This window comes from Perognathus longimembris, chromosome 14 (genome assembly GCF_023159225.1).
Source record: "Perognathus longimembris pacificus isolate PPM17 chromosome 14, ASM2315922v1, whole genome shotgun sequence".
Classification (NCBI taxonomy): Eukaryota; Metazoa; Chordata; class Mammalia; order Rodentia; family Heteromyidae; genus Perognathus; species Perognathus longimembris.
The window spans coordinates 60,669,973-60,695,761 of NC_063174.1; the positions used below are offsets into that span (position 1 = coordinate 60,669,973).

Genomic DNA, 25,789 nt, shown 5'->3' on the forward strand with positions numbered 1-25,789 from the left:
AGGCGGACCCGAGGGGCAGCGGGCGGATCGGGGGGCGGCGGGCGGATCGGGGGCGGGCCGGAGGCGGACCCGAGGGGCAGCCTCGGAGGCGGATCGGGGGCGGGCCGGAGGCGGACCCGAGGGGCAGCCTCAGGGGCGGATCGGGGGGCGGCCTCAGGGGCGGATCGGGGGCGGGCCGGAGGCGGACCCGAGGGGCAGCCTCGGAGGCGGATCGGGGGCGGGCCGGAGGCCTCAGAGGCGGGCCGAGGGCGCCCGGCAGCCGGGCGGCCGGTTAGCTCAGTTGGTTAGAGCGTGGTGCTAATAACGCCAAGGTCGCGGGTTCGATCCCCGTACGGGCCACGCCGGTTGCTTTTCCTTCCCGCGGGGACTTCGAGCAGCGGGTAGGTCAGTGTAGAGGTGAAGCAGGTCTCCGGGACCCCGCGACCGGAGCGAAGGGGGCGGGCGGGGGAGGCCGGGGCGCGGGGCGCGGGGCGCGGGGCGCGGGGCGCGGGGCGCGGGGCGCGGGGCGCGGGGCGCGGGGCGCGGGGCGCGGGGCGCGGGGCGCGGGGCGCGGGGCGCGGGGCGCGGGGCGCGGGGCGCGGGGCGCGGGGCGCGGGGCGCGGGGCGCGGGGCGCGGCGCCCGTCCCGGGCAGGTGGGGCCTGGGGGGCGGGGCCTCCGGGCGCCGCCTCCCGCAGCGCAGCGTCTTGGGCCGCGGGGGCCCCCGTACCTCGCCCCTCTGCCCGGGTGACGCACCGTCGGGGCGCGCGCGCGCAGCGTCTCCCATGGCAGGCGCCGAGCCGGGCTCGGGCCCCGCGAGCGGCGGGGGGGAACGGCGGCGGCCGGGTGGCGAGGGCGCCGACCCAGGTGAGGCTCGCGGCGGGGCAGTCCCGGGCGCCGACCCAGCGGGACGGGCTTTCTGGGGCGCCCCACGTGCCCGCCGCCCTTCCTTTTAAAGTTTCTAAGTTGCTGTTTCCGTGCGGAGGGCACGTGGGGCGCCCCTCCCCCCTCTCCCCCCCGTGCGGCGGGCTGCGGGGACGGGCTGCCGGCCCGTGGGGCGCCCCCCTCCTTGTGTGGAGGGCTGCGGGCACGTGGGGCGCCGCTTCACCCCCTCCCCCTCCCCCTCCTCCTCCCCTCCCCCTCCCCCCTCCTCCTCCCCTCCCCCTCCCCCCGTGCGGAGGGCTGCCGGCCCGTGGGGCGCCGCCCCTTCCCCTCCCCCAGCTGCTCCCACCGGAGCGTCGCGCGTCCCCAGCCCCGGTCCCGTGCGCACCACCGCCGCGTTCGTTCACCTTTCCCGGGGCTTGCTCAAGGCCAGCGCCCTCCCCCTCCCCCCGGGCCACAGCGCCGCTTCCGGCCTCTTCCTTACGTCTAGTGCCGGGGAGTCCCAGCCCCTCTCTCCATACCTGTGGGTGAGGCCCCTGCTCCCGGCAGGAGCTCTGCGCCGCGCCCGCTTCCCCACGGGGGGGGGGGGGGGGGAGTGGGTTGGCGCCAGGGCGGCTCCGGGGCGGCATCCCGGTGCCGAAGGCCCTGCAGGGGGGGGCGTCCGTCCCCAGTGTCACCTCCCCGCCGTGCAGAACGCAGTGCAGCGCGGCGGCGGCGGCTTTTTCACTCTGGTGTGGAACTTGAACCAGCACCAGCCCACTGCTGGGCTGTAACCCCAGCCACTCGCGAGGCCGAGGTCTGAGGATTGGGGTTTGAAGCCGGCCTGCGTAGGAAAAGTCTGTGAGGCTCACCCCCGAAAAGCGAGGAGTGGAGCCGAGACTTGAATGGTAGAGCGCCAGCCGCACATCCCCCAGGTTAGAACGGGATGGAATTGTAGTCCGGAGCTGCTCGTGGAGCTGGCACGCGTGGTGCCTGCACAGGCAGGAATGTTACCTGTGGCCTGCTACAATAATCCTCTTTCAGCCTACGCTTCCACGAAGTCCCCACCGGGAGAGGGCCACCTAGGCCAGAGGCACCATGGTTCACAGAAGTCCAGGCCTGGTGGACGCTCCCGAGCCCCACCTGTCCCCAGCTTCCCTGTCCCCACCTCAGGACTGTGGCCACCTCCACCAAGCTCCGGGGCCCTCCTTCACCCGTCCAGGAAAAGTCAGCTCGTTTTGCTGTCATATGTCCAGCCTTCAAGCCCCCACCCCTCAGGCTTCTGCGCCGTGATGTCTGGCCCTCCCTCAGGAGGTCCGGTTCAGAGGCCTACAGGGACTGGGCAGTCGGGGGGACACCTCGGGATGGGGCTGGGGTGACTCCCATGGAGAGGACGCCAAGGTACGGAAACTTTGCTAAGTGATACAAACATCCAGCCAGGTACAACACCTCATGGTAAGCCAGTCTTCACGCCCCATTTGTAAACTCTTAGGCCAGCTTTGCAGCTTGCTTATTATGAGACAAGAAGAGTGTGTGTGTGTGCGCATGTGTGCGTGTGCATGCATGTCATAATGAATGGTACCCAGTCATGTCATAAGAGCTTAGAGAAGTATTCTGATGTGACTCACGGTAAAATGAAATGTTGGGTTATCTCCCCTGGTCCTGGGGCTTGAACTGTGGGTCTGGGCGCTGTCCCTGAGCTTCTTATGCTCAAGGCTAGCCCTCTACCACTTGAGCCCCAGCACCACTTCCAATTTTTTCTGAGTAATTTTATCGGAGGTAAGAGTCTCATGTTCTATCCTGCCCAGGCTGTCTTTGAACCACACCCAGAGCTAGCCCAGGCTGACAAATCTGTGAGAATCTTATCAGCGTCCTGGCTTTGTCTATCAATTGTCCACAGCATCCCCAATTGTAACCATCAAAACTGTCTCCAGGGGCTGGGGTGTAACTCGGGCCCTGGCTTCTATCCTCAGCACCAAAAAGGGGGAGGGGACTCAGACATGGTCAGAGCACTTCCCTGTGGGCCAAAGTGGCCCTCCCTCGAGAGCCCTCACTTGGCCACTGACTGGACCACCAGCAGGTGTTTGGACGTCGCCCTCTCCCAGTGAAGGGTCAGCAACAATGTCACACAAGGTAGAATCAAAGTCTTCATTCAGCCAGGTGCCAGTGACTCATTCCTTTAATACTAGCCAGCCAAGAGGCTGAGATCTGACGCCTGCAGTTCAAAGCCAGCCTGGTTAGGAAAGTCCATGAGACTCATCTCCAATTAGCCAACAACAAGCTGGAAGTGGAGCTGTGGCTCAAATGGTGAAATGCTAGCCTTGAGCAAAAACAGCACAGGGCCCAGACCCTGCGTTCATGTCCCGGGACCAGCACGCGCACACACACACACGCACACACTCACGCACACAGGCCCACACGGGCAAATCTAACACGGTAGGATGTCTTCAGGAGTCATGAAATCACTTGGTGGCTTGTGACTGCTAGCTTTAGAAATGATGCAGGCTACATAGCATAAGTGGGTTCACAAACTCTTCGTTTCACTTATGTCTGAAAGTGTCACAGCAGATGTGTAGCTGGCTGTGGAGGTGACAGGGATCCCTGTGCTCTGATCAGAAGGGCATGAGAACTACCACCGCGTCGAGGGGCGGGTGGAGCGCAGACGCGCTCCACCTGTCTGAAGTGTGTAATTTAGGAAACAGTTTCAACCGTCGATTGCGGGAAGCGCGACGTGGCGGAGACACGGACGCGCATAACGCTTTCCCCCACGTCCTCTTTCTGTCTTTAAGCAGCTAGAAGCCATTCGTGTCGAGGTGACAACTGGTGACACAAGAGGTCAGGAAAGGCCAATGCCACCACCGCTTGCCACCACCCAGCCGCCGGCGGCTCCCAGCTCCATCCTGGTGAGGCTGTGCACGCTGTCCAGGGCGCAGCCCCGCGGCGGGCGCCGGCCTCGCCCCCCTGCTGGCCAGGGGTTGGCACAGCGGCCGCTGCCCGCCCTCCAGCCGCTCCCGACCGGGGGGGCGCAGGTGCCCCGGGCGCCCAGCCCCTCGGCCGCGTCCTCCAGCGCCGCCGCGCGGGCACCGGCGTCCGGCTCGCCCGCGGAACAGACCGGGAAGCCACGCAGGCCTTCCAGAGTGAAGACGCGTTCCGGACGCATATCCCGACCTCCCACGTTCAAAGCCAGGGACTACAGATTCATCAGGACGGAGGGCTTGCTGGACGGGCACCCGTCCGACTCCGACGACTACTCGGAGCTGAGCGTGGAGGAGGAGGAGGAGGAGCAGCGGGAGCCGCGGGCGCTCCTCCCCGTGGAGAGCGGCGCCCTGCGGCCCAGGGCCTTCAAGTGCCCGGCCTGTGCCAAGTCTTACATCGGGCAGGGCGGCCTGGCCCGCCACTTCAAGCTGAACCCGGGCCACGGCCCGCCGGAGCCCGCCCCGTCCCCCGGCAGCGGGGCCCCGGCCGCAGCCCAGGGAGGCCTGCAGGTATGTGTGTCCCGTGCCGGGTCCTCACCGCGTCCTGCCCGCCATGCTCCAGGGAGCCATTCCCATCGCATCGGGTGGGGGTTTGGGGCCTGAGCCAGCGTGGCTCTGCGTCCTGTCCTCTCCCGGGGCGCCCCCCCACCCCCTCGCTGCGGGGTCGGGCAGCGCGGCTGAGGCCAGTTTCACAGGCAGGGCTGGGGAGGGCAGAATCGGGGCGCCAGTCCATAGGTGCGTCCCCGAGCAGCCACCACAACAGGCCTCTGGCCTCCTCCCCGTCCTCGCCTTCCCAAAGGCTCCCGGGCCCCCGCACATCAGGAGGGCTTTCCAAATCTTTTTTTAATTGTGATTAAAACATACGTAGCATGAAAGTTATGATCTCAACGGTTTTATATAGAGTTCACAGTCCCTGTGAGACTCCTACCTCCAATGAACCACCCCACAGTCGGAAGTGGAGCTATGGCAGGAGCAGTAGAGTGCGAGCCTTGAGCAAAAGGAAGCGCAGGGGCAGCGCCCAGGCCCCGAGTTCAAGCCTGGCCAAAAACAAAAACAGTTACAGGCTTTTCTGCCCAGGCTGGCTTCCTATCCCTGCCTTGGGAGTAGCTAGGATGACGGCGGTGAGCCCCAGCGCCCAGCTGAACTCTTCTTATTTTCCCTGTGAAGGGGCTGTGTTGACAGAAGTCTCAAATGCCTCCTTCCTGAACCTGAACGCCAAGCTTCCAGTCTGTCACCGTGGAGTGTGACGTTCGCCTGGGTTTTTAACATAGGGCTTTTTATTACATTGAGTAGTTTCCTTCTGCTCTGACTTTGGTTTTTATCTTAAAAGATGCTGAATTTTGTCCGTGTCTTTTGTGCATCAGCTGAGATGATCCTATGAGTGGCCCTTTAGTCTGTTAACGTGACATTAACTCATTTGCACATATTGAAATGTCTGCTTCCTGGGAGGAAAGCCCTTAATAAGTATGCTCCTGTTTAATAGTATTTTGCTGAGAATTTTGTGGCACCAGAGGCGCAGCTTTCCTTTCTTGTGGAATCTTTGCCTTGGCGGTACATGGTGTTTGGACCTGATAGCATGAGTTAGGAAGTATTCTTGCTTCTGTTTGGGGGGAAAAGTTTAACAAGGTTAGTGTGTGTGTGTTAGTGAGTCAGTCAGCCTTGTCCTGTATCTAAAACAATTACTATATTTCGTTGCCGATGTGTAGAAGCTGGAATTCTCTAATTTCAGGGTGAAATGTTTTATATCTGAAGTATAGCCAATAGGAAATAAAATACTGAGAAAGTCATGGGTATGTGATACACTAGAAACAAGTGCAGCATGCTTTGTAGTTGTTACTGTTCAGTGCTGGGGTTTTGTGTGCCAAGCAGATGTTCCACACTGATTGGCACTTTGAGCTTCCCCACGTTAAGTTTGTTGTTTTTTTTGCCAGTCCTGGGGCTTAGACTGGGGCTTGAGCACCGTCCCTGGCTTCTTCTTGCTCAAGGCTAGCACTCTGCCACTTGAGCCACAGCGCCACTTCTGGCCATTTTCTGTATATGTGGTGCTGAGGAATCGAATCCAGGGCCTCATGAATACGAGGCAGGCACTCTAGCCACTAGGCCATATCCCCAGCCCCCCACGTTAAGTTTTTTGTTTTTGTTTTTTAAATTTATTTTCGGTGTCCTAACTCCCATTTCCTGGATGGGGTTCAGGGGTTCAGGTCTTTCTCGTTCCCCTCTCCCCCCTCCTTTTCTCTTTCCCATTTCTCCCTTTTCTTAATTCAGTTGTTCTAAAATAAATCTTATTTATTTAATTTTGCTTATTTCTTTTACTATTGTGTTTTTCGGTTGTGGGGCTTGAATGCTGGGCATTGTCCTTGAGCTCTTTAGCTCAAGGCTAGCCCTCTATCACTTGAAGCCACAGCCCCACTTCCGGTTTCCTGGTGGTTAGTTGGGCATAAGAATCTCATGAACTTTCCTGCCTGGGCAGGCTTTGAACTGTGATGCTCAGATCTCAGCCTACTGAGTAGCCAGGATTACAGGCGTGAGCCACAGAGCTCAGCTCACCCCAGGGTTTGTTAAAAGCCCATACTCACTTTCTCAGCTGGTGTCAAGGAAACGTAAGATGTGCTGACTGTGGTTAAGAGTTAAGTACTCATCAAGGAAGAAATAGCGTCATCGCTAGCTCCTTGACTTTGACCTGACATTTTTGTGCTTTATGTTTTCGTGATGGTGTGTAAAGCATTTTTAATAGGTTGTTGTTGTTGTTGTTTTTTCCTTTTTGGGTTTCAAACTATCTAGAATGGTCGGTCTGTGGCAGCTGAAGAAAATGGAAGTCAGTCAGCTCTTTTGGGACCCGAGGACCAAGGCCCTAGGAGAAGCGGAGGCTCAGAGACCCTGACGGAGGGCGGCACAGTCACCTTCCCGGGGGGCAGGGCGGCCCCTCCGCACCGGCGCCCAGCTGGGGCTGCGGGGCTACGCGCCCAGCTCGAGGAGGTAGGCCACCCGCACGCCCGCGGGCCACACCCGGGTCTCTGCCACGGTATGTGGTAGTTCGCAGTTTAGTTCTTGAATGGACAAGTAAATCATCCCAGCCTGGCACGGTGGCTCATGCCTGTAATCCCAGCCCTCGGGACGCTGAGGTGGGGTTGAGCTCAAGACCACCCCAGCTCCATTATGCGACTCTCTCTCTCTCTCTCTCTGTTTCTCAATAAAATAAACTACCCTGATGAGCTATAAAAAGCTCACTTGAAATGACACGGGATAAATTCCAGTGGCAGTCGTAGGCTTACCTGCTTACGCTGAGTGCCCAGTGAATGGGCATTTCCCATGTCCCTCAGCTCCTGGGTTCAACTGGAGGAGCCATGATGAATAAGAACAGAGCAAGGAAAGGAGACTCAGCCCTCCAGGGAGGCTCCCAGTCCAGGGAGGGCTAACTCAGCCTTAGGGCCCTCCCAGACGGCAAAGAGGCCACCCGGGTATGGGAAGACCTAGGTCTGTGCATTTCATCCTCTTTGCCCTTTTGGTTTCACCTGGATGTGGGGAGTGGGCTTCATAGGGAAACAGATCCTGGTCTTAATCCTGGGTGCAGGATGTGGCTTGTGTGCCATTTTAGAATGAGGTCTTGTAGTCTGGGACATTTCCTCCTTCCTGTTCATGCCTCCCTAAAACCATAGCTCTGGTGTTGCCTTCATGAGTTTGAAATAATTAATGGAAACAGTTCAAAAGACAACGGAAATGGTCTCCTGTATTGTTGTTCTTGTTGTTGTTTCTGTAAATGAAGGGGGAGGCTTCAGGGCACCAGTGACTCACATGTAAGGAACGTGGTTCAAAGCCAGCCCAGGCAGGGAAGTTCCTGAGGCTCGTATCTCCAGTAAACTACCTAAAAACCCAGGAGTGCGCCGTGATCGTCAGATCTCAGCCGCCTGGGTAGCTAGGATTACAGGCACAAGCCGCCAGCGCCCAGCCTGTGGTTCTGTTAATGGACGAAGCCATGAGCTTCTCATAAGGCAGAATGTCTGCAGTTGGGATGTCTGGCTCTGGAGGCCTTCCGTGTCTTCTGCTCTGGGTCGCATCAGCCCTTGCTGTTGGGGGTTCCAAGCAGATGCTTCTCTTGGTAGTCTCTCCAGCAGTGTGCCCGCGAGGAGCTGGTGGAGCTGGTGCTGCCGCGGCTGGCCCGGGTAGTGACTGTGTATGAATTCCTCCTAACGAAGGTGGGTGTGCGGGGTGCTTTTCGGCAATGGGGTGACTGGTTCGATGGGGCCTGGCCATGTGGGTCACTTCCTTCCCCAGAACAGAGCCGTGCGCACCCTACCGAGGCCGGCAGCTCCCCAGTTAGGCCCCTCGGGCCTGTCTGGGAGCCCAGAGCCCACCCTCAGCCTCTCTGCCCTGCCCTTCCTCCTCCCGGGGCTGCCCCAGGCTCAGAGCTCTGTGGCTGCCGCACCAAGGCTTTGTTTTCTGGCCCTTGAGGGCCCAGGCTGCCTCCGGGAGCTGGGTGTGGTGCTGGCACCCGGGAGGGTGGCACTGGGAAGCTCCTGCCACTCACCAGCCCCCCGGGTTGGGACCCGTCCTTCTGTCTTGACGTTTCAGTCTTGTTGGGGCTAGAAGCCTGGCTCAGGTGGTGGAGTGCCGGCCAGTGAGCGAAAGCATGAGATATACTGAGTTTAAATTCGGATCTCAAGACGTTTCCGTGCCGTCGCCTCAGGTTTTAAACTCTACTTGTCCTCTTTGTCTTCCTGAAGGTTGAGAAGAGTCATCTAGCAAAGCCTTTTTTCCCAGCCATATATAAGGAATTTGAAGAGTTGCACCACCTAGTTAAGAAAATGTGTCGAGACTACCTCAGCAGCGCGGGTCCACGCTCGCCAGAGCCCCTGGAGATCCGCGATCGCACGGTAACCGCCCCCGGGCCCAGAGCCGCGGACACCTTCCACGTGCCGCCCTCCCCCCCAGCCACTAGCCCGTCCCGCCCAGTGAGGTTTTGTCCCCTTCACATTAGTGCAACAATGTTGGTTCCACAAAACTGAAAAAGAAAATGCGCATCAACTAGAATAGGAAAAAGCTGCTGTGGTCCAGTGGCTCACTGCTGCCTGGCTCGGCTGCTCCCGTCCATGGGGCTGGGGGCCGGGCACGGGCCGGGGGGGGGGAGGGGGGGGGGGGGACGGGGGGGCGCGGTCCCTGTGGCCAGCACAGCCTTTAGCCACATTGGGTCCTTCACAAAAAAGCAAGCCTGAATTGGGTACCAGTGGCTCACACCTGTCATCCTAGCTACTCGGGAGGCCGTGATCTGAGGGTCACGGTTCAAAGCCGGCCCAGGCAGGAAAGTGTGAGACTCTTATCCAATAAAGTACTCAGGAGAAGCCAGAAGTGGCGCTGTGGCTCAAGTGGTAAGAGTGCTAGCCTTGAGCCAAAAGCACCTCAGGGACAGCATCCAGGCCCTGAGTTCAAGCCCAGGACCAGCACTCCCCCCAAAAAGGTAAGTTTGCAGCCACCAGGGTTTTTTTTTGTTTTTGCTTGTTTTAGAGAAAGCCTTGGGCTGGGTGTAGCACGTATCACATGACCACCGGGTGGCCTTCTCAGTGGGTACCGGGCTGTATGCAGCAAGCTCCTCACTGACTCCATTCTCGGTCCCTCTGGGTCTCAGCTCCCACCTCCGGGAAGCAGGAAGACTAATTAAAAGGTCCTTTGTGGCTTTCACAGTGTGGGTTTAGATCAGACCCTCCTTTACTTAACAATGGCCGTATTACTACTTTCTGTTCTTGCTGTGGAATTAACCTGCGGGACCTCCCAGTCCCAAAGAGGAGGAGGAAGGCTTCATGGCTGACCGCTAAGGAAGCTTCCGCAGCCAGCAGCCTCAGTCCCTGCTGTAAGGAGGTCTCAGCAGGGTGGGGTTTTGGGGGTTAATTTTGTTATTTGGAGGGGGGGGGGTTATTAGTCATCGTGATTTTTTATTTTTATTTTTATTTTTTTTTGCCAGTCCTGGGGCTTGAACTCAGGGCCTGACCACTGTCCCTGGCTTCCTTTTGCTCAAGGCTAGCACTCTACCACTTGAGCCACAGCGCCACTTCTGGCAGTTCTCTATATATGTGGTGCTGGGGAATCGAACCTAGGGCTTCATGTATACGGCAAGCACTCTTGCCACTAGGCCATATTCCCAGCCCTGAATTTTATTTTCTTAAGCTACACATTATGAAAACATAAGGGATTATTTGCCAAGATTCATGTAGTTTGCCTAGTCTGTGTTTGTCATCCATCATCCTTGGAACTGGTCTTCTGTCCTCATCCAGATGGTGCCCGTGCCTCCGTTCGTAAGCCACGCTGTCCAGTCTCGTTTTCTCCTCAGCCTTGCTCTCCTGTCCTTCCTTCTGTGCCCACCCTCAGATTTATGCTCATGGTGTCCTGATTGGGGCCATCACTTACTACCTTCACCCCTGTGCTTTCCTCGGGAATGGAATCTCATTTTCACAAAGGGTGGTCTGGGGGAGGTGGGTGTCGTCAGAGGTGGGCGGGGCCTCCTGGGGAGGTGGGTGGGTCATCTGGGGCAGTGGGTGGCTTGCCCAGATCACCATGTGTGAGCAGGGACCGGCATCTAGCTTGGCTTTTCTGGACCCCAGACCCGTGGCCTCCCCACCACAGGAGAGGGGAGACCTGATTATGGGCTACACAGGAATATTTTTCTGAAAAGGCCAGTTGGCATTCAAAAAGAGCCCCGATGATGGCAAGAAGAGTACCTGGGTTTGAGTTAACATTACTAAGGTTACGGCAGTATTAGAGTGTTTTAGGTTTCTTCTGAGTGTCTTTTAGTCTCTCTTGCACACTATGCTGACATAAAACCCTCTGGTTTTGGTAGGGACATACTTTACCATCAGCTTTTCCGTGCAGCTTTCTTTATATTTATCTTCACTTTTCTCATTGGGAGATGGCACCTTGCTGGGTAAAGAAGCCTTAGCGATTGAAACGCAGTCATTCATCCTTAGGAATTCGTGAAGTTGGCTGGCTTGAGTCTGCTCATGCCTCCTGGTCCCTTTCCCTTCAGGTTGCCGAATCCTTAGGAATCACAGAAGAATTTCTGCGGCAGAAAGAAATCTCCCCCGACTGCACTGCACGGAAGGACGTTAGCCAGGCGATGGACGTGGACAAGCACGTTAGCCGGGCGATGGACGTGGACAAGCACGTTAGCCGGGCGATGGACGTGGACAAGCCAGAGGGAGCTGGCCGACCAAAGAGGGACTGTGAGGTGGGCGTCGGCGAAGTAGTGCCATGCTGGGTTACAGTGCGGTGTGGTCCTTCACGGTGCTTCTCTCGGGGAGGAGGGGTGCAGGGCTCCCCTCACTTCTGGGTCTCAGCTGAAGGGACTCTTCTCAGGCTGCAGGCGAGGGGCTGGCCACGGGGAAGAGGCCCCGAAGACACGCGGGGCCATGGGACAGCAGAGGCCTAGAGGAGCCCAGGCCGTTGTGCGGCCCATCTGCCAGTGAGGGTAAGCGTGCCTCTCGGGCTCTCCCCAGGCGGAGGGCCTCTGCGGCTGGGTGTAGGAGAACCTTCTGGCCTCTCAGATTTGATCCCAGCCTCCGACGGTTGTCTTTCCACGTTTATGCCCCAGGAGTCTTAGAGCCCTCTGTTAAAGTGGAGACTCGCTTGTGGTGGCAACTGGGTGCCACCAGGCGGGTACAAGAGGTTGGGCAGAGATGGGGCCCAAGGACACGGGCACCAACTGGAGGTGGCGCTGTGGCTCAAGGTGGTAGAGAGCTCAGGGACAGCGCCCAGGCCCCAAGTTCAGGCTCCACAACTGACCAAAAAAAACCAAAGCAAACGAAAAACAAAAACCCAACACAGGCATCTATGACTTGATTTTCGTGAGACTTAGCTCTGTCTGACAGGGAAGATTTAATATTTGGAAACAAGTGGGCTGGGAATGTGACTTAGTGGGAGAGTGATTGCCTAGCGTGCACGAAGCCCTGGGTTCGATTCCTCAGCACCACATAAACACAAAAGGCCAGAAGTGATGCTCTGGCTCAAGTGGTAGAGTGCTAGTTGCTAGCCTTGCGCAAAAGAAGTCAGGGACAGTGCTCAGGCCCTGAGTCCGAGGCCCATGACTGGCAAAAAGAAACAGACCACTACCACCAAAAATCTGCCTTTGTGGATAGATACAAAGGACTAATAGAGAAAAACGGTTGCCTACCAGTCCCACGTAGCGAGAGTGTTTCGGTGTTGTTTGTGGGCTGGTCAGGGGTGACGAGGGTGGTGACCGGGATGTCTTTCTGCACTCTAGGTTTTCCGCCCACCGTCAGCGGGCAGGGCCCTCTGCTCGTGGCAGGAAGCTGGGGGATGGTGGTGTCCGATGGAGATGGAGGGGCGTTACCTGTGGGCCAGAAGCTGGTGGCAGAGTCGTCGTCTGCTGACTTGGAAGTGAGAAGCGGGACCCCAGGGCCTGCGCTGCTGCGTCAGCACGTCAACGCGCCTGCTCATTACACTCAGCCAGGGGAGCCCTGGGCTCTGCCCTCAGCCCCCGTGGCAGTGATCCCCGAAGAGAAGGCAGCAGACCGGGGCGCTGAAGACGGCCAGATGCACCTAGGGGAGAACGGCGCCCCGGCAGCGGGTGGAGGAGGGGAGCCCCCACATCTCGCGGAGGGTGGCCCCTACCCGCACCACCCGCAGGCCCGCCCCAGCCTCGAGGACGATTGTGTCTCCAGCACTGGGCCTGAGCCAGAGCCTCAGCTGGGCCCCGACTGGCTATGGTCAGCTCAAGGGAGCACGGGAGGCCAGCGCTCCCGCGGGAGGGTGCAGGTAGAGCCAGGGGCGTTGGAGAGTAGGGCTGCTGTGGGGGACACCCCGGCTTTCACAGTGACCAGCGGATGCCAGGAGGAATGGGGGGGTGTCCTTATTCAGACTTCCGACGGAGATGTCTTGTCCTGTCCAGGTTCCTCCGTGTCTCAGGAGGACGTGGTCCTAGTGACCCACACGGGGGCCGGGGGGGCAGTCCTGAAGGTGGGCCTGCCCGAAGGGGCTCACCTGGGAACCTTGGGGACATTCTCACCATGAAAACAGAGTCTTCTCCGTGACGAGCAGGCGCAACCTCTTAGATCTGGATAAGGCAAGGTGTGTTTTTCTAATGTGAATACTGACACAAATGAGCGTTTTATTTATAAAGAATAATGTTTGTCTCACTCTCTGTTGTTCAGAAGAACTCATTACAATCATGGCAGTGTATTTTTTTTTTTGGTTGTTTTGTTTTGAGGCCTCACTATCGGCCTCCCGAGTGCTGGGACTATAGGTGTGTACCCCTGGCAGACGCGTTACTGGATGACATACCTTGGAGTGTTTAGTGACTCGCAGTTAAGATCACTGTGACTTGCAGTTAAGATCATTATTACTTATCAGTCCTATTCCTTATCTCAAAAAAAAAGGTTTTCCCTCTCTCCTGGTGATAATACTGCTTCTCCATCAAACTTGATTTATACTAGAAGCTTCTTGAGAGTTAAGATTGCAAAGTTAAGCAGCTATCTTTGGGGCTGGGAATGTGGCCTAGTGGTAGAATGCTTGCCTAGCATGCATGAAGCCCTGAGTTTGAGTCCTCGTTAGCACATATACCAAAAAAGCTGAAAGTGGTGCTGTGGCTCAAGTGGCAGAGTGCTAGCCTTGAGCAAAAGAAGCCAGGGACAGTGCTCAGGCCCTTAGTTCTAGTCCCAGGACTGGCAAAAAATATATATATATATATATATCTGTGGTAGGGCATTGGTGGCACACACACGTAATCCTAGCTACTTAGGAGGCTGAGATCTGATGATCTGCTCCAAAGCCAGCCCAGGTAGAAAAGTCTGTGGGACTCTTTATCTCCAATAAACTAGAAAAAGCTAGAAGCACAGGCTTTCCATGGCCCGGAAGGCAGGACGCCAGGTACCTTGGGTGCACAGTTGATGGCTGTTTATGTTGGTCTGAACAGGAGCCACATTATTGCTTATGCCATTTGTTACTTTTTCAACTTTGTATAAGGTTTTGTATTTTCTGGAATCATGTATCACTACACATACACCTTTCCCAAATCCAGGGGCAGATTTTCATATTCCCATTCTGTCAGTTTGGCAGGATTTGTAGAGGTAGGGGTACAGCCCTCTGTTTCATTGTTACTCTCAGAAGTTACTCAGGGTGTGTGTGTGTGTGTGTGTGTGTGTGTGTGTGTGTGTGTGTGTGTGTGTGTGTGTGTGTGTGTGTGTGTGTGTGTGTGTGTGTGTGTGTGTGTGTGTGTGTGTGTGTGTGTGTGTGTACCAAGGGCCTTTGTAGAGGTAGGGGTACAGCCCTCTGTTTCATTGTTACTCTCAGAAGTTACTCAGGGTGTGTGTGTGTGTGAACCAAGGGCCTTTAGGATGCTTGGCAAGCTATACAGTCCTTTTTTTTTTTTTTTGCCAGTCCTGGGCCTTGGACTCAAGGCCTGAGCACTGTCCCTGGCTTCTTTTTGCTCAAGGCTAGCACTCTGCCACTTGAGCCACAGCGCCACTTCTGGCCTTTTCTGTTTATGTGGTGCTGAGGAATTGAACCCGGGGCTTCGTGCATGGTAGGCAAGCACTCTACTACTAAAGCCACAATCCCAGCCCAGTCGTAATATTTTTTTAAAATAAAATATTTTGAGGTCTCACTAAGTCACCCAGGATGGCCTTCATCTTGTGATCCTCTTTGCCTTAGTCTTCTGAGTAGCTGGGACTACAGGCATGAAGTGCCACACCTTGTTCTGCAGTACGTAGGAGAAGCAGTCATTTGCATTAGCTCTCTCCACAAGCACTGATGCATCCCGGAACACACGGGGATGTCCTGGAGGCCACCGTCAACGTCCCCTGTGTAGAATATTTTTGCTTTTGTGTTTGTATGTGTGTCTGAACTCAAGGCCTTGTGCTCTCACTTGGCTTTTTGTTCAAGGCTGATTCTCTACCACTTGAGCCACAGCTATATTTCTGGCTTTTTGGTAGATATAACAATCTCTTGGACCTGTCTGCCTAGGCTGGCTTTGAATCTTGATCCTCAGATCAGAATTACAGACATATGCTCCCAGCTCTTAGTTAAGTGTGATTATTCAAACATAGAAATGGCTGCCAACAGACCCCAATGCCAAGCCCTCTCCCAGGCTGGAGAGCAGTGTGTCTGAGCAGCTCTGCCCACACATAGTCATCTGACACCCTTTTATGATAGACTCTAGTAGTCACAGCAAAGGCAGAAGAAAGGGAAACCCTAACAAATGCCACCTGGAAATGCTTTCGAAATATCTGCTTGTACAACCGAGAAATCCTAATTTCCTCTCAAAGTTCTTCCCTGTCATACGTAGTCTCCCCCCACCCCCTTTGGCTTTCTGACACAAGGTTTCATTATGTAGCTCAGGTTAGCCTTGAACTCTGAACCCTTCTGCCTCAACTGCCCAAGTGACTGGGACTCCAGATCTGCATCACCACACAGCTTTGGCTGTTTCTTTAATGGCACTAGGGTTTGAACTTGACCATGCCTTCCATTCTGTAGTTTTTGTTTGAGGCATATTTTCTTGATTTTTGTGGGAAGCATTTGCTCCTTACACTCTAGAACTTCAGTTTTATAGGATCATGCTACATTTTTTGCACATTAAGAGGCTTTAGATTTCCTTCTCTGGAGAGGATTATTTATTTACTTTTGCCAGTCCTGGGGTTTGAACTCAGGGCCTGAGCACTGTAGCTGTCCTTTTGCTCAAGGTGAGCACTCTACCACATGAACCACAGCGCCACTTCTGGCATTTTCTGTTTATGTGGTACTGAGGAATGGAACCCAGAGCTTCATGCATGGTACGCATGTGCTCTACCACTAAGCCACAGTCCCAGCCCTAGTCCATAAGATCTTATGGTTCCTTTGTGTTTCAGTTCTTCGTTCTGAACTTGGGACTGAGCAAACAGTAGGTTAAGTGCTTGGAAAACAACGAGAAAACAGAAGCTGGGGCTACACTTAAGGTCTCGGTAAAAGTCAAACTGGACCAAAAGACAGCCAAGCTAGGGGTGTGTGGCTGAAGGACCCTGGACAACTGAAGGCATGACTATGGCCCCTGTTTCTTCATCTACCTAGAAAAGAGGGAGCAGGAGATAGTTATTGTTTTCTAAGGTCTTCGAGCCATAAATTCTATTCAAGGGAGTCCTTATTTGGTGAGTTAAACAGCTCTAAGCCTATAGAGAAGTAGTATGCTAAGGATGCAATATAAAAAAAGCTGGCGTCATAATTAAACAGTTATTCAGCGTCACTGCGGACACAGCCCCCAAGAACGCGGTGTGAGATGGCAGGACTTGTGACTGGTCTGTCACATCTTCAGCATGAACACTGGCAGGATTTTTGCTAGCTTTTGCTTCCGTGATACCAGACTTTTTTCAGTTAACTCTGGGATTTAAAAGTCACAACCACAGAACTAATATCCTCACAAAGAGTTGAAATAGAGTCTGGGGATGCGACTTGGGTATGAAGACAGAATAGGAAAGTTGGTTTTTCTCCACAAATGTGATGTGTACAGCACACTAAACTTACAAAGTGCTCAGTCAGGTCTCATTTAGGTGCCCCAGTGGGAACTTCACAGCAGGCGTAGGGGTGGGGACAGGCGTGCGGGGGGGGGGGGGGGGGGGGGTGCGGTGCGCCGTCTGGGGGCAGGGGAGAGGACACCGGTCCGGAGCCCGGCATGCTTGGCGCGCAAAGGCCCGTGATGCGTCACAGCGGCCGGTGGCCCGTCTCGCACAGCATGCTCTCCAGGAGGAGCTTGCTTCTGCCCTCCACGTAGGGCTGGTGCAGCCACATGGACAGGAAGCTGAGGGACAGATCGCGGTCGGCCGTGTGTGCCAGCTCGGCGGCCACCGTGCGCTTCAGGAGCAGGTCCTTCCGGTACATGTCAGAGAGCTGGCGGGAAACCTCATCTGCAACAGAACAAGGTGCCCTTGAGACGTCATTGGAGGACTCGCTCCACAAGGGCTGGGCCGCCTCGTGGCTCCTTATTAAAACCGGAATCATCGGAGACGCCGGGACAGGAAAGCAGCAGGTGTGTTGACTACCCCAGCCATGCCAATTAGCCCATGGTAAGAAGCACGCAGTCACAAAGGAAATGCAGGCTTTTCAGCTTAACCCTTAGGTCACTTGCAATGACGACAACCAGGAGTCATCACACACCAACTTTATTTCAATAAGTAATGATGGTAGATACTTTGCCCTGTCTTTCATCATTTTAAAGGAGACTAGTCTCAAGTCAACATCAAAAAGCTTAGCCTTTTTTTCTTTTCTTTTTTTTTGTTCTAGGCTAGCAGTCTATCACCTGAGCCCACAGCACCACTTCTGGCCTTTTCTGTTGATGTGGTACTGAGGAATCGAACCCAGGAATTCATGCATATAAGCTCTCTACCACTAAGCCACATTGCCAGCCCCTTAGCCTTTCTTTTGAACTCAACTAAAAATAATCCTTTAAAAAGCACTTCACAAAGCTTTTCTCAATAATCTCCTATGAAGTTAGTGCAGTGCCCACCCATTTTTAAAATTGAAATGAAACCGAAAACACTTTTTTCCTCAGTTAATAAAAGAAAATGAGAGCTTTCTGTACCCATGGAGGAGGTAGAATTCATTCTATTCATTGGCTTTAAAGGGTGGCTAAGAGCAACTTGCATCATGGTCTCTAATTATGCTCACTTTACCTGCCGAAGATCTCTGGCAATTAGAGCCTGGGAGAAATACTCATTTAAGATGTCCCGCCTCCCCGCCTGAGGACCAAAAGGGCTACTTACAGAAATGGGCAGTGGGCCACGTGTGGAAGAGGAGGGGCCGTCTGTGCTCCTCCCCATAATAGTAATTTTCTAGCTCACAAATCCCCTTGGTAGTTGAAGACAGCTTCTCCATTTTCACCTGTATTTTAGCCTGAAAAGATAGTGATTTAGAATATGAAAATATTACCTGCACTGGATGCTGGTGGCTCATGCCTATAATCTTTTTTTAAATTTATTAATTGAACAAATTTTTTTGACAAGGTGTTGTGCAAAAAGGGTACAGTTACATAGTAGGGCAGTGTGTACATTTCTTGTGATATCTTACACCCTGTTTTTCTATCCCTTCTCTAGGTCAGGTAGACATATATACAATATACAATGTACCAAGAACATATATAGTAGCCATGTGGCCATGCCCAAGAAAGTTCGCCTAGGGCTTTAAATGCAATGTCGATATTAGACAATATGTCGACAGTAGTCTTATATGAACGTACATACATAGCTTTTGAGCTATTGTATTCCCCTGAGAGGTCAATTTTTGACCTTTATATGTTGAGTAATGGTTTGGTTTTAGTTACATACTGTTGGGTCGCTGCCCCAATCCTGTGGGGAATACTATTTGACAAGCAGTTTTTGGTTTCACAGACTTGGTCTCTGCTGTCTCTCTGTCTCCCTTTGTTAACAGTCATATATCAGGGAGATCATGCCCCTTTGTTTTCTGTGTTCTAGGCTTGTCTCGCTCAACATTATTTGTTCGAGTTCTGACCATTTCCCTGCGAATAACAATATTTCACCATTCCTAATCGCTATGTAGTATTCCATTGTGTACAGGTACCATATTTTTTGGATCCATTCTTCTGTGGAGGGGCATCTGGGTTGTTTCCATATTTTGGCTATTGTGAATTGTGCCGCGATAAACATGGAAGTACAAATGTCTTTTTGATATCTTGGGGTTTGCTGTTTAGGATAGATGCCTAGGAGTGGTATGGCTGAGTCATAGGGTAGGTCTATATTGAGCTTTTTGAGAAACCTCCATACTGTTCTCCAAAGTGGTTGTACTAATTTGCACTCCCACCAACAATGGAAAAGGGTTCCTCTTTCCCCTCACCCCCTCCAGCATTTGTTGTTGCCTGAGTTCAAAGTATAGGCCATTCTAGCTGGAGAGAGGTGGTATCTCAGGGTTGTTTTTATTTCATGCCTGTAATCTTAACTACTCAGGAGGCTGAGATCTGAGGACCATGGTTTGAAGCCAGCCCAGGCAGAAAAGTCCATGAGGCCCTTATCTCCAATAAACAGAAAAAACCAGAAGGGACACTGTGGCTCAAGTGGTAGAGTGCTAGCCTTGAGCACAAAGAGGCTCAGGGACAGTAATCAGGTCCTGAGTTCAAGCCCAGGGACTGGCAAAAGAAGAAGAAAAAAACAAGAAAAAAACTATTATGTGAAATCTCTAGCCTCAGATTCAAGAACTAGAAGATTCTTTCCTCCCTCCCTCCTTCCCTTCCTTCCTTCCTTTCTTGCCAGTCCCAGGGCTTGAACTTAGGGCCTGGGCACTGTCCCTATCCCTGAGCTGCTTTTGCTCAAGGCTAGCATTCTATCACTTGAGCCACAGCGCCATTTCTGGCTTTTTCTGTTTATGTGGTACTGAGGAATCGAACCGAGGACTTCATGCATGGTAGGCAAGGACTCTACCACTAAGCCACATTCTCAGCCAAACTAAAAGATTTCAAAACTAAGAAGTGCAGGTCTGTGGCACTACAAGTGCTGTCACTAAACAACATCAACTCCACGAGCAGCCAGTTTCCAGGGAGATAGGAGGAGATAGTTGTGGTTTCATTAATTTGGATTACTTCAGTAATAAGCTGAGGATTTCCAGAGAAGATAAAGGTCGCCGAGCTTCACATTATTCCATTTCCCCACACCACTAATGCTTGACCTCCAAAAGCCTGGAGAGATCCCATGGCATAAAGACAGGAGAAAAGGCATTTAGTGAGCTCATTTCTATCTTCTATTAACTGCCTTTGAGCTTACTGAAGCCTCTCTGAGCCTCCATCTCCTTATTTATGAGACAATAATAATGGAAGGCTTCCCCACACAGTGAGAACTTGACCTTGGCAGAGTCTTAGAAGACCTTGGGCTCCACCCCTGCCTGTCACTGTGTCCCTTGCCCCCGTGGCACTGCCAGGAACCACCCACCCACCCCACTGGGATCTAAGGCTGATCTCACAGCCGGGTAAAGAGTGCATTCATGTTTGTGAAAAACCTACTTGGTTACCAGACTCACTTTTCAGTAGCACAGGTCTTTTTTTTTTTTGCCAGTCCTGGGGCTTGGACTCAGGGCCTGAGCACTGTCCCTGGCTTCTTTTTGCTCAAGGCTAGCACTCTGCCACTTGAGCCACAGCGCCACTTCTGGCCGTTTTCTGTATATGTCGTGCTGGAGAATCGAACCCAGGGCTTCATGTATACAAGGCAAGCACTCTTGCCACTAGGCCATATTCCCAGCCCTAGCACAGGTCTTTTTAAGACCAAATTTTGGATTCCTAGGGATATATAAACTTCAAGTGCATCAAAATCTTTGCTCCTTGCACTGGGTCCTTCCAACCACCCTCTGGTTGCATCCAAATTGGCATGCACTAAATTTAGCTAGCATAAATCTTTAAAGAACATTACTTGGCTCTCAAGTCTTGCTAGTCTCAGTATCTCACTTGGCCCAGTTTCAAAGAGATAGGACTCATAATTTCTACTTCATAGCTGGGAAAATTACTCAGGGCTGAGCTAGGGAAGGACAAGGCCAGAACCTGACACCAGGCCTCTGGTACCAGTTTTGTTTTGTTTTTTTTTTTAACACCCAATCCTCTGTTCTTTCCTCTACATCCACACAAGTTTCCATGCAAGCTCCTTGCTGCGACTCGACTCTAAGAACAGCTTACGAAGATCCAGACAGCAAGGAAAATCCCAGAGGCCTGACCTGGGGCTGGCGGTCAGCACTCGGTTCTGTGGCGTGGCTGTTAGCAAGGACAGTGACACGCACGGGGGGCCCACGCTGCCACTCAAGCGCGAGCAGTGCTTCCCAGCCACAAACACACAAAACGCCCAGCTCAGGGGAATGGGTGCATGCAACCCCCAAGCCAGGTCTAGGAAACATTCTCTCCAAAGGCTGGGGAAAAACAGAAGAAATAGAATATCCCTATTTTTAAAATTTTTTTTGCCAGTCCTGGGGCTTGAACTCAGGGCCTAAGTACTGTCCTTGACTTCTTTTTGCTTCAAGGCTAGCACTCTGACACTTGTGACACAGCACCACTTCTGGCTTTTTTCTGTATATGTGGTGCTGAGGAATCGAAGCCAGGGCTTCATGTATGCAAGGCAAACACTAAACCAGTAGGCCATATTCCCAGCCCCCAGTTTTGTTTTCATTTTTGTTTTGTCAGCCGTAGGTCTTGAACTCAGGCATGGGCGCTGTCCCTGAGCTTTTGTGCTCAAGGCCAGCACTCTACCACTTTGAGCCAGTTTTCTGGTGGTTAACTGGGGATAAGAGTCTCAATCATGATGCTCGTCTCAGCCTCTTGAATTACAGGGATTACAGCTGTGAGCCACCAACAGTGGCGTGCGTACCTCTTCCCCCCCCCCCCCCCATACTAGTGCCAGGGCTTGGACTCAGGGACTTACCCTTGTTCAGCCTGCTAGGCTGATGTTCTACCACTTGAACCTTTACCTCTAGTCCCCCTAGCAAGATTCTCTATAAAAGGCAAGAAGTAAAAAAGCACCTGAAATATCTCTAGTGACAGCAAGTAAAGAAGTATTTTTTAAAAAAAGGGGGGAGGGGGATGGAGGGGGGCTGAGTGGGGGGACTGAATAAACCAAAACAAAAGCCCCAACAAGCTGGGTGATGGGTGCGCATATTTGTAATCCTGCTATTCAAGAGACTGAGATCTAAAGGATCATGATTCAAAAAGCTGGCTGGAGGCCTGCCTCAAGTGGTAGAGCACCAGCCAAGAAAGCACAAGACTGAGTGCAAACCTCTGTACGTGCAAAATAAATAAATAAAAATATCATGAAGTCCCGACTGATATAAATGAGTTGAATAACAAATCTCCCAAGTAGAATTTTAAACAATTCATAGATGCTCTGCCCTCAGAAGGTTTTTACACTTAAATGGCTGAAAAGTAACAAAAAAAAAGTAATATTTCAGGACACATGAAAATAATATGAAATCCAAGTTCCAGTAAAGCATGGAGTATTGTGGGAACAGAGCCATCTATTTGTGTATGTACTGGTTACGGTTGCCTGTTGAGGAGCTGCAGAAAGAATGTTCTGGCCTACGAGTCCTCAGGTATTTACTAGGCAGACCCTCCAAGCGGTGGGGCTTCCTCAGACAATGCACAGGACAGGGGTGTGCTAATGCTCAGCCTTATTCCCATCACGCAGCTTGCCCCAGGTCTCAAAGCAAACAAGCAAGATATGTGGGATGGATGGAGGAGGAGGCCAGCAGAGGAGAAGGAGGGGGAGAAGAGGAGAGGGGAGGGGGAGGAGGAGGAGATGATCACTGCTTATTGACAGTGACCACCGATGGCTAGCATCTTTAGGTCTTACCAAACCATCCAAGGTGACCTGCAGTTCCTTGCACAGTGACTCAAGTTCTTTATCATCTTCCAGACACTTCTTGTCTTCATTTTCACTCAACACTGTGTTGCTATTCTCTACTTCTATCTGGTCTTTATTCCTGGGCAAAATAGAAGATAAGGGGTAGAAATTACACTGAATTCACCTCATGCCCAGATATGTCAGCACATACCTGTAATCCCAACACTCAGGAGCCTGACGCAGGCAAATCACAATTTCAAGACTAGCCTGGGCTACAGGGCAAGGCTCTTTCCCAAAAGCAAAAACCTCCTCAAAAACAAATAGCCTTGAGTGGCTCACCTATAATCCTAAGCCATTCAAAAAGGCTGAAATCTGAGGATCACAGTTCAAAGCTAGTCCAGACAGGAGTGTTCATGAGACTCTTATCTCCAATTAACCACTAAAAAGCTGAAAGCAGAGTTGTGGCTCAAGCGGTAGAGTGCTAGCCTTGAGTTAAAAAGCTGAGGGATAGGGGCTGGGAATGTGGCCTAGCGGTAGAGTGCTTGCCTTGCAAACATGAAGTCCTGGGTTTGATTCCTCAGTACCACATAAACAGAAAAAGCCAGAAGTGGTGCTGTGGCTCAAGTGGTAGAGTGCTAGCCTTGAGCGAAAAGAAGCCAGGGACAGTGGTGAGGCCTGAAGTGCAAGGTCCAGGACTGGCAAAGGGAAAAAAAAAAAAAGCTGAAGGATAGAGCCCAGACCTCAAATTCAAGCCCCAGGAGCACACAAAACAAACGAACACAACCTTTTTTTTTTTTGTCATGGGGTTTGAACTCGGCCTGGGCACTGTCCTTGAGCTCTTTTTGCTCAAGGCTAGCACTCTACTATTTAAGCTACAGCGCCACTTCCAGATTTTTCTGTATATGTGGAACTCAGGAATGGAATCCAGGGCTTCGTGCATGCTAGGCAAGCACTCTACTGCTAAGCCACATTTCCACCCCAAGGCTTCTTCTTGTTTTGGTCCTTGCAATGAGGTAAACAGACTTCCTCAGTCATGAGTGACCAGAATGCATAGAGGCAATAGGGCAGGCTGACCATGGACATAAACCTTTCTTTTTTTTCCTCTTTTTTATTTTATTTTTTGGTGGTGTTTAAGGCTGAATGCAGGGTCTTGTACATGTTCAGCTGTATCTCCAGCCTAAATCTTTCCTCTTTTTAAGGAATTAAAAAAATATGGGCTGGGGATATAGCCTAGTGGCAAGAGTGCCTGCCTCGGATACACGAGGCCCTAGGTTCGATTCCCCAGCACCACATATACAGAAAACGGCCAGAAGCGGCGCTGTGGCTCAAGTGGCAGAGTGCTAGCCTTGAGCGGGAAGAAGCCAGGGACAGTGCTCAGGCCCTGAGTCCAAGGCCCAGGACTGGCCAAAAAAAAAAAAAAAAAAAAAAAAAAAAAAATATATATATATATATATATATATATATATATATATATATATATATATATCAAGCTGGGGATCTGGCTCAGTGGAAAAGCGCTTCCCTGGCAAGCGCAAGGTCCCGAGTTCGGTCCCCAGCTCTGGGGGAAAAAAAAAAAAAAAAAACTACAAAAAAAAAATCAAACCCCCACACTCAGTGGCTACTCAGAAAGCTGAGGACTGTGGTTCAAACCCAGCCTGGGCAGGAAAGTTCATGAGACTTTTATCAGAGAGAGTCTCAGGTGCAGTGCCTGTCCATATGACTCGTACTGATGAATTCTCCACGGAGAAGATTCTGCGGTGCCTCTTCTGCCCAAATAGTAAGAAAGGAAGTCCAGGGCACAAGGGGTGTGTGTACTCACAGTAAGCTGATTTTCAGATTGGCAATGTTATTTGCAGTGGTAAAACCTGCATCACTGAGGGTTTCCCATTTCAGTATTAAATTATGCCAGTCTGCTGCATTGTCCTTAATTTTTCTTGCACTGACTGATAAGTCAGGTTTTCTGGGAGTTGTAGTTTCAGGAGTCTTTGCTGATAGGGAACAAGAGAAACATCATCATTATGGAATGAGTGATTATAGTTGGAAAAGAAATGTCTTTTTTTTGTTTGTTTGTTTTGGTGCTGGTCCTAGGGCTTGAACTCAGGACCTGGGCTTTGTCTCGGAGCGTTTTGCTCAAGGCTAGCACTCTGTCACTTGAGCCACAGCTGTACTTATAGCTTTACCACGATTAAATGGAGAGAAGAAGCCCAGGGACTTTGCTGCCCAGACTGGCTGTGAACTATGATCCTAAGATCTGAGTCTCTTGAGCAGCTAGGATGACAGGTATGATCCACTGGCACCCAGCAGTAAATGTCCTTTTAACTTTCAATGGGAAAATGATCTGAAATGCTACATCACTGGACAAACAAGTTCACACAATCTAAGGTCTTTCCCAGTATCACACAACTCCATAAAGTCTTTGCCTTAAGCACAACTACTTTCAGCGGTTGGAAACAATGAACTTTCTTTGATACTTCAAACCTGTTCAAAATTTTCCTGGCTCACCACCACTCATCATGCCAATGCCAGAGATCCAGAGATCTCGACGGGGCTGCCCCTGACCCACAGGGACACACGAGTCCAACCTCCTCCAGTTACATCTCTGCCTCAATACTTCTTTCAACCCTCACCTCTTGCTCCCCCATGGGCAGTTACAATGAACTACTTGGGAGCACTTGAAAGAACATTGACACATTCAATTTACTCAGCTGGAAAGTTCCTTCCCACCTCAGACTAGTGCTGTTGACCATCTCTCAAGACTCACCCAGATCCCAGTGGAAGTGCTCTCTAGACCAAGGGTGACCTCAGGTTATCTGCCCTCTTCTGAACCCTCTTGTGCCCTTCCATCTCTATTCAGAACCCTACCAAGGCTTCTCAGAGCCCTTGAGGAGTTCAGGTCACCCAACAGCTGTATGCTTCTAAACTCCTAAGACTATGCTACCTGAGTTTGAATTCCAACTCTGCCAGCTGTTCGGTCAGGGCATTAGCTAACCTCTAGGAACCTCTACGTTCTCTTCTATTAAGGGAGGATCTAACTAGGATCTGCTTCATAGGGTTGCTAACAGTAGATAAACATATGCACCCATCTCTTTTCCAGGGTGGTCTTCTCCCACTTAATATAGTGATTTTTTTTCTTGTATTGCTGGAGTTTGAACTCAGGGCCTTGCTAGAGAGGCACCACACACACACACACACCAACTCTAAATAATACAGTGTTGGCGGGGGTGGGGTGGGGGGGGGAGTCCTAGGGCTTGAACTCAGGGCCTGGACCCGGTCCCTGGGCTTCTTTTGCTCAAGGGTAGCGCTCCACCACTTGAACCACACAGCACCACCTCATTACAGGCGGAATGCTCCGCGCTGGTGACCCGGCTGAGGGGCTCGGGGCCGGTCCCCGGAGCTCGGTGGCCCCCTGCTCCGCACAGCCGTCACCCGGCTGTCACTCCCCACGTCAAGGAAACCAAGCCCGGACATATTTGGTTCCCGCGCAGGCGGCGGGGCTTGTGCGGGGCCAGCGGGTTGAGCTGGAGCCTTGCACGACCACGACAGTCCGGGGGTGATCTCCGAGGCTCAAGCCGCTAACAGCCGCAGTCGCAGGCGCCCCGGCCGGGAAAGCGAACCCCGCGGCACCCACCTCCGGAGCCGTCCGCTGCCATCCCAGGAAGAAACCCCGGAGCCCCGCCCCTCGCGCCGGA

The 25,789-nt window shown here is 52.7% G+C and overlaps 2 protein-coding genes and 1 non-coding gene across 3 annotated transcripts; 2 read left to right on the top strand and 1 right to left on the bottom strand.

The window, feature by feature from the left end:
- The first annotated feature begins 265 nt into the window (after positions 1 to 265).
- Positions 266 to 339, top strand: Trnai-aau. The gene has a single exon. It is a non-coding gene; the product is annotated as a tRNA-Ile (tRNA).
- Positions 340 to 2,862: 2,523 nt separating this feature from the next.
- On the top strand, positions 2,863 to 13,022 carry Znf839 (zinc finger protein 839). Its single transcript, XM_048362429.1, has 10 exons — positions 2,863 to 2,971; positions 3,628 to 4,323; positions 6,595 to 6,789; positions 7,914 to 8,006; positions 8,535 to 8,684; positions 10,826 to 10,903; positions 10,961 to 11,026; positions 11,155 to 11,266; positions 12,059 to 12,567; positions 12,601 to 13,022. Exons 1-10 carry the CDS (start codon positions 2,960 to 2,962, stop codon positions 12,826 to 12,828), a joined length of 2,139 nt encoding a protein of 712 aa, XP_048218386.1. The 5' UTR covers positions 2,863 to 2,959; the 3' UTR covers positions 12,829 to 13,022.
- Positions 13,023 to 16,418: 3,396 nt separating this feature from the next.
- On the bottom strand, positions 16,419 to 25,779 carry LOC125363303 (cyclin dependent kinase 2 interacting protein). Its single transcript, XM_048362428.1, has 5 exons — positions 25,729 to 25,779; positions 23,920 to 24,088; positions 22,110 to 22,239; positions 17,544 to 17,673; positions 16,419 to 16,688 (listed from the first exon to the last, which is right to left on the bottom strand). The coding sequence occupies exons 1-5, from the start codon at positions 25,748 to 25,750 to the stop codon at positions 16,486 to 16,488; spliced, it is 654 nt and encodes a 217-aa protein (XP_048218385.1). The 5' UTR covers positions 25,751 to 25,779; the 3' UTR covers positions 16,419 to 16,485.
- Between the last annotated feature and the right edge of the window lie 10 nt (positions 25,780 to 25,789).